The sequence below is a fragment of the Poecilia mexicana genome, unplaced genomic scaffold (assembly GCF_051168715.1).
Source record: "Poecilia mexicana isolate PSO_F unplaced genomic scaffold, ASM5116871v1 scaffold_13, whole genome shotgun sequence".
In the NCBI taxonomy this organism is placed as follows: domain Eukaryota; kingdom Metazoa; phylum Chordata; class Actinopteri; order Cyprinodontiformes; family Poeciliidae; genus Poecilia; species Poecilia mexicana.
In genome coordinates, this window is record NW_028263382.1 from 24,115,737 (window position 1) to 24,123,229 (window position 7,493).

The following is a 7,493-nucleotide window of genomic DNA, read 5'->3' on the forward strand; positions in this document are numbered from 1 at the left end:
CTGGTGAAGTGGATTACTGCTATTTGGACAGCAGTTTAATTATCATCTTCAGCAGCACAGTACACTTGTCTGTGGAGCTGCCCCTTTATATCACAGTCTGACGGCATGTGTGAGCACTCACACACACTCACACACACTTGAGCTGGCCTTTTAGGACATACTTACCATCTTCCTCATCAGTTTAGCAGCTTAAATACGGCCCAGTGTCTAGTTAATTAGGCATCTCTTATTCTCTCTGGGGAAAAAAAAAGTCTGCCTGGTTAGTCATTTAATTGCCTAATTACGACCACACCAATTGGCTTTGCAGTATTTGGTGTTGAAGATGTGTGAAGAAAATTAACACATTATTTAGAAACACTGCTTAGCAAAGCTCTAAGAAGACTTATTGTTTTAAATGTTCCTGTTTCTTGCTGATAGTTGATTTTGTTTGTTTTTGTTGTTGTTTTTTTTCTTTAGGACATGACCACAATGTTTCATCTGTAGCCATCATGCCCAACGGAGATCACATTGTTTCTGCCTCCAGGGATAAAACCATTAAAATGTGGGAGGTGGCAACTGGGTACGAAAAAAAACCAACAAAAAACACAAAACATCCACGAATCATTCTGAAACGCACGAGAATCACAACATTTTTGTGTTTTTACGCTTTACACCCACTTTGATGATCTAACATCAGTAATTTCCTCCCCGATAGATACTGTGTGAAGACCTTTACAGGCCACAGGGAGTGGGTTCGTATGGTGCGGCCCAACCAGGACGGCACGCTGATCGCCAGCTGCTCCAACGATCAGACGGTCCGCGTTTGGGTCGTGGCCACTAAAGAGTGCAAGGCGGAGCTGCGGGAGCACGAACACGTGGTGGAGTGCATCTCCTGGGCTCCAGAGAGCGCACACCCCACCATCCTAGACGCCACAGGCTCTGAGGTGAGGAGCCGGTGTAGGGCTGAAACGATTCATCGATTACTGAAATAAGTTAGTAATTGTAACTCAAGAAAGGCCAGCTGGAGAAAGATCAACATTTTCAGAGTAGTAATTAAGCCAAAACTGTACAAAAATATATACATTTTGCTTTTAAAATGTAGATGGAAAAAAAAACCTGTCTGTAAATATTATCTACCCAGAACTCCTCAAATGGGAGAGTTTTAGCTTCACCTGATTTAAAAAAAAAAAAAAAAAAACTCCCATTAAGCACCTTTTGCTGCCCGATTAATCAGCTCATCCAAACATTTATGAACAGATCTACACCGTATGTTGTCAGGTCAAAGGTTAGGGTCGGGCTGAGCTTTTCACATGCTGATGTTTGAAGTACCCTGGAGCGGCAGATGCTTTCTTTGCTTCAAATGATCAAGAGTTCTCTACAGGAATGCCAAGTTACTGCTATGTAGGCAATAAAATGTCTTTTTCTTATTTAAAACAGGAGTTGAATTATTTCTTTGTATTTCTAATCTTTAAAATAAATTAGCTTAAATGGAAAAATTTGCGCAGTTTTTTTCAACAGGATTGATTAGTCATTGGTTGCAGCCATTAGCTGGTTGATGATCATCTGTTTTGAATAAACTGGTGCAGCCTGTCCTTTATTAGTTTTGCAGCTCACGTTGCATTTAGCGGCGTCTGTTTTGCAGCGGCTTGTCAGGTGGTGGGAGAGCAGACAAAGCAGCCAGTATGAGATTAGAGTGGTGAATCGGTGCTGCTGGAGACACATTTGCAAAACTCTATCAATCACCTCGGTGGTTAATTGGCAGAGATATCAGACCATCTTTGTCCAGCCTTGTGCTCCAATCACCTCCTGAGACCGATCGGGCTCGTCTAGTTAAGGCAGATCTAAGAGGTAAACTCATGGCTGGGTCCCGAGACGCAGTGACGTTTTCACACCGCGTCGCATTATCACCTTCAGACCACCTGCGTTCTTCCTCCATCGCCGCTGCTGAGGCTGATTTCCACGCGAAGCCAGCAGCCGGGAATGAAGGTGGTGTTGGGATGAACTGAGAGAAGAACCTCATGGCCTCCGGTCAGATCAGGCTCCCCATCATGCCTTGTGATCTGCAGTGTGTCCAATCGTAACCTCGACGGATTAAAATAGTGTTTTTCTTGCAGCTGTTGTTCCAGACCAACATGTGCTCTCTGGCTTGGAAGATGTTTGTTTTGTTTTTTTCTTTGTAACACCTTAGATTCAGTGCAGTGATGGAGTTGAGTTGGCACACTCTTAGATTTAGTCTAAACTAATTACATAAATAAGCTTATTTGTCTACTCTTTCTGCATAGACGTTTTTAAACTCTTGAGTTGTGTCTCTGCCGCTTTTCCATATGAAGCAGCAGAAATTGTTGGACTTTGTTCTGTGCAACTTCTCTGAAAGACTCAGTTTGAGTGGATGTGTGTTCAAATTTCACCTTCTGAAAGTTGTCCCAACCCACCATGTTTACTGTGTAGGTGGTGTGTTGGGGTGATCTGCTTTTTTTTATTTCCCTTTTTCGCCTTCTCTATTTTGGATGTTGTACAAGATTAGTTTTGGTCTTATCAAACCATACTACACATTTCCACATGTTTCCTCTGTTTTTTTACAGAGTTTGATGTAAATTAAACTACTTAAAGGGTCTTTCAACAACGTCTCCCTTTTTGCCACTATTCTATGAAGTCCAGATTTGTTGTATATGTGCGTTTTGTCGGATGTAGTGCTTCTTTTGGTGGAAAACAATGAACTACACATGACTGACTTGTTTTTTTGTAATTTTGTGTTTATGTAGAGTAAGAAGAGTGGAAAGCCCGGGCCTTTTCTGCTGTCTGGCTCCAGAGACAAAACTATAAAGATGTGGGACGTAAGCACTGGGATGTGCCTTATGACACTGGTAAGGGTCGCCTTATTCTAACCGTAAATGATGCGTATTCATGAACAGGATGAATTTAGGTGGAAGCTACATCAGCCTTTGTCTGTCTCTCAGGTTGGACATGATAACTGGGTGCGTGGCATCCTCTTCCACCCTGGAGGAAAGTTTATAGTGAGCTGTGCGGATGACAAGACCTTAAGGATCTGGGACTACAAGAACAAGCGCTGCATGAAAACCCTGAGTGCCCACGAACACTTTGTTACCTCTCTGGGTAAGCTGCACTTTGACCTCTTAAAGACGTGGCCTTTAATGTGTCACTTTTGTGCAGTTGTTCCAGTTTCACTAATAGCAAGTCCTCCCCCCCACACCCTCCCAATCTTGGTTGACCCAAAAGATATCAAAAATATTTGGCTCTGCATTTACCAGAATTATTGCGTATCGCAGGTTTTCCTAGCACTGCATACTGAGGTGCTTTACAAGTTTCTCACGTTATGAAAATCTTGACTAAAAATACGACAGTTTTACGTTATCAGGATATGAGCTCTAAAATGTTTATATAAAAATCTTTGACATAATCTAATTGATTTTTTTTTTTAAACAAAAATGCAACAAATATTCCTGTTACAACTAAAAAAAAGTCATTCAAATTAACCTAAGTTAATCCTTTTTGGCATTTTGCTTTTTTCAGACTATTCCGAGTAAAACAGGCTGAAATTAGCTGCTTAATTAGCCTGACTGCACTTTGTAGAGCCTGTAGCTTTAAACAGATTGTGCTTGTTTACTTTGTAAAGGTCTGTCTAGAAAATATATATATATTTTTTCTCTTGTAAGAGAGTAAAAAGTATACTTGTTGCAGCTAGCTGACCAGCAGTACTCAGCAGCAAGTGGGGGAGGAGCTGCACCATGTTACTCTATGCCAATAAGTGGGATATAGGATTCTTTTTCTCAAATAACCTTTGTAATCATCAATCTGTTGAGGTCCAATTAGCTTTTTGAACCATGTTCATTTTATCTTGAAGAGGAATATTCTCGTATGTCCTGCTGCATTAGTTTCTGTTTATGTGCGCTTTATTTTGAAAGTCCTTCTTGTTTGTTTTCCAGATTTCCACAGGGCTGCGCCCTTCGTGGTCACTGGCAGCGTAGATCAAACAGTAAAAGTATGGGAGTGCCGCTGATTCGGACCTGGGAGGACTGGACCGCCAACCTCATTACCCTTGATGCTCCTCTGAAACTCCCCCCCCCCACCACCCACACTCCCCTTCGATTCCCCGCCTCTTACCCCACCTCACCTCGTCCCCCTCCACCCCTGCACATCTTCGCCTCCTCCCGGCTGCACTCACCACCGCGGTTATCCACCCTTAGCGCTCTCTGGTCCGATAACTTCTTGTCCTTCTGTGTAAATTATTCCTGGATGTAGATCGAGCTATTAAATGTTACACACAAAAAAAGTATTCTTGCATGGTAATCCAAAATTGTATACTGTAAATTTGCATACATAACGTTGTCTAGAAGTACCATAGGTTTAACACGACGGGGCTGAGCGTCTGTTCCTGCAGCCTTACCGACCAACTGAAGGCAGATGGTGTAAAAAAGAAAAAAACAAAAACAAAAAAAAAACCTAGGGCACTAAAAACTGATAATTTAAGAAATGACAGTGTCTTTATGTGTAAGATTTATTTTGTCTATTTTTTTATTTAGGTTTTTTTTTCTTTGTTTTTTCTGTTTCCTCTCCTTCACTGTTGTAGTCTGTCGGTGCCTAGTTGGGTTTGAGAAATGAGGCAGGAGGAGCAAATTATGATGCAAAGAGACGTCTGGTGGGGTGTTATTGACCCAATCTGTAGCTTTATAACATCACTTCTCGAGTGTGCGTACCATTTCTCTACGTGTGGAGCTAGGTAACGTTTTAACAGCTTGTATATATATATATACATATAAATATATACGAATGTTTCATACTGTCGTCCTTGGACCTGGGGGGCTTGAACAGCTTTGTACTCTTCTCTTAGGAGGACCACATAAACCGCTGCTGGGCTTTAGATAAAATATCCCTTTTCAATAGAAGTGGCTTTTTTTTTTTTTTTTTTTAAGTCGCAGTGCAAAGCTTTGTGCAGCACCTGAGCAGAGTCCAAGAATCGCACCTTGAAGATCTGGGTGGGCTTGCTTTTTGTAGCTTGTTTTGAGCTGAGTTTTATTATCTCTTTCTCCTTTTTTTCTTTTTTTTTTCTTTTTTTTTAATCGCTCAGCTAAAGCAGAGTTGGAAAGCATGCAAAGGTGCTGTCCTGTGGTGCCACTAGAGGAAGTAAACGCAAGACGTTTAAATATTCAGGAAGAGAAACGAAGGCATGATGATTAAAGCGAAGCCCAGCTCCCCGGTTTGATACGAGATGTGCAAAGATCTTTAATTTTTGAATAAATTCTTAAGATTAAGAATGATTTTGAGAAAAAAAAAAAAAAAAGGAATAGGAAATATAAATTTGTACATATGAGATTGGCTCGCGACGTGAAAGCCCCTTAGACCGCAGCACATTCACACAAATGAGCTGAGTGGCTCTCCTCAAACATTCAGACTGAAAAGCAAAGCCACTCCACTCTTTCAACCCTTTTCTCTCTCTAACTTTGTCCTTAAAGATGTTTTCATTAATCTTGCTCATCCCCCGTTTTTCACTGAAGATGCTGTTAAAAGTTTAATGATGTTGAGACGAGTATAAGCCTCTACTAGTTTCTGACGAGCCTGTCCATTCCAGCACCGTTCCTCTGCTAATTAAGGAGCCGCACCGCTTGACTTGTTGCTACTTTTTTGGCGAGTTTCCCTCCTCGTCTGTGTGCTGGACGTGGTGATCCGCTGCTTTCGCTGAAGTGGCTGCCGTGAGCCTTTCGTGACCGGTCAATGTAGCGCAGCTGCATGCGAGACCTGCATCCGGATGCAGAGCTGTCGGAAAACCCAAAGCCTTCGTATTGAACCGATTTGATCGATTGAAGTAACCGTAGTGTGGGAGCTTCATGAATTGTGCTGATTTGCCTCTTTTTTTATGTTTTAAATCCGGAAACTAAAGAAGTAGACACAGATCCATAATGCTCCTTCCTAAAATGATTGGTCTCTGACTGGCTTGTTGCGTTCAGACAGCTCTGTCGTTTGGTTTGTAGGAAGGTTGATTTGTCGTGTGTGATTCTGTTTTTGTTTTTTTTTCCGTATATGCAGCCAGATTGTGGCAGACTAAGTATGCCCCCAAAAGGAGAAATGATCTCTTTCAGGGAATTTTACTCTCGATACTCCCTCTGGTTAGTTTTTTTTTTCCCCGCCCCTCTAAGCCATTTTCTCTGTCCAAAATGTGGTGAAGAGGGAAGCAGTTGGGTTTTGTAGTTCAATTCGGCACGATGTGTTAAATGTGCAAGCTGAAGCCAAAAATTAAGACGTTTGTCCGTACAATCTGGTTTATCTCTGAAAAAGAAAAAAATGAATAAATAAAGAACCTCGTTTTTGTTCCGGCCTTTTGGATATGGGAGTTCTCCTCCAGATCACGCTATGACATGCCAGACCTTCACAATAAAAGCTGGAAAATGCTTTTCCCTTCCTTGGTTTTATTCAAGGAAGTTGGTTATCCAGAGGTCGGGCTGATGTGTGCTCTTTTATTTTTTAATAAGTCAGTTAAGAAAACAATCCCCTCTAAAACAGCTGCTGCTGACGATGTTTTATGCAAGTGTTTGAGGAAAATCCAGTTTTGCCATTCGCAGGTCCTAAGCAATCCCTGTGCTGCCGTGGTTCGGCGTGAAGCGACCAACAGGCGACCTTTTGAAAGCCTGCAGGTCGTCCGCCAGCCGCAGGTCTCTGTGTCCTCTGAGCTGCCTGTCGAACCACATCGGAGGGCTGCATTCTGCACAATAAGCTCCTTACAGGAGAGCTCATGATGTTTTTGCCACTACGGTCTCACTCTTCACACAGTAAACTGTTAACAATACCTGGATGTCATTATTGTTTGCGATATAATAAAAGGAAAAAAAAATCTGCATTTGTGTGTCCTGCTTTTTATTTTTTTTAACATTGTTGTAACGTCTTGACTTTTGAGAAGATGTTCAAGATGGAGATGAGATTGTTGGAGTAGATTAAAGAACTGCTGATGTGGAGTCTCCAAATCTGCACTATGATCAGTTATTGACCAAATATCTGAATTTGATACCCATCCAGGCTGAAATAATGGCTTTGTGTTTCTCCATTGAAGCCACTAAATGTGATGGGTTTTTTTGTTGTTTTTTTCCTTTATTGAGCAATACGTTCATTACGGTTTTTAAAAAGACTATTTTCATTGTATTTCTGTATTGGAAGATCAATACATATTGAATAGCAAGAAAAGTTTTAATAAAGTTATGATTAAATGTAGTTGATGAAACTGTCTTGTGAAGCACAATGGTGGAAGCATGATGGTATGGGACTTCCTGCAGTCTTTCATACTGAAAAGACTGCATGTCTTTAACGCAAACGTACAAATTTGCAGAATCTTTTACATTGGCCTATGCAAATCACAATGAGAGCTGAATTTTATCCAAGAAGAGGCTGAAAATGCCACTCAAAGTACCTAATTTCTTTCTGCAGGGAGAAGGACACTAACTCAAGTGCTTAATACTGCGGGAAGCAGTAAATGCTAACATGTTTAAAATATAGAAGCCACATTTCAT

The 7,493-nt window shown here is 41.3% G+C and overlaps 1 protein-coding gene across 3 annotated transcripts in view; it reads left to right on the forward strand.

The window, feature by feature from the left end:
* Positions 1-6,829, forward strand: part of LOC106927270 (lissencephaly-1 homolog) — a 35,011-nt gene extending 28,182 nt beyond the window's left edge. For all 3 annotated transcript variants that reach the window (XM_088011910.1, XM_088011911.1, XM_088011912.1), the window contains exons 7-11: positions 457-559; positions 695-923; positions 2,742-2,843; positions 2,937-3,093; positions 3,924-6,829. In XM_088011910.1, coding sequence (XP_087868036.1) covers positions 457-559; positions 695-923; positions 2,742-2,843; positions 2,937-3,093; positions 3,924-3,997 — 665 coding nt within the window. In that variant the 3' untranslated portion in view covers positions 3,998-6,829. The remainder of the gene's footprint in view (positions 1-456; positions 560-694; positions 924-2,741; positions 2,844-2,936; positions 3,094-3,923) is intronic.
* The last annotated feature ends 664 nt before the right edge of the window (positions 6,830-7,493 follow it).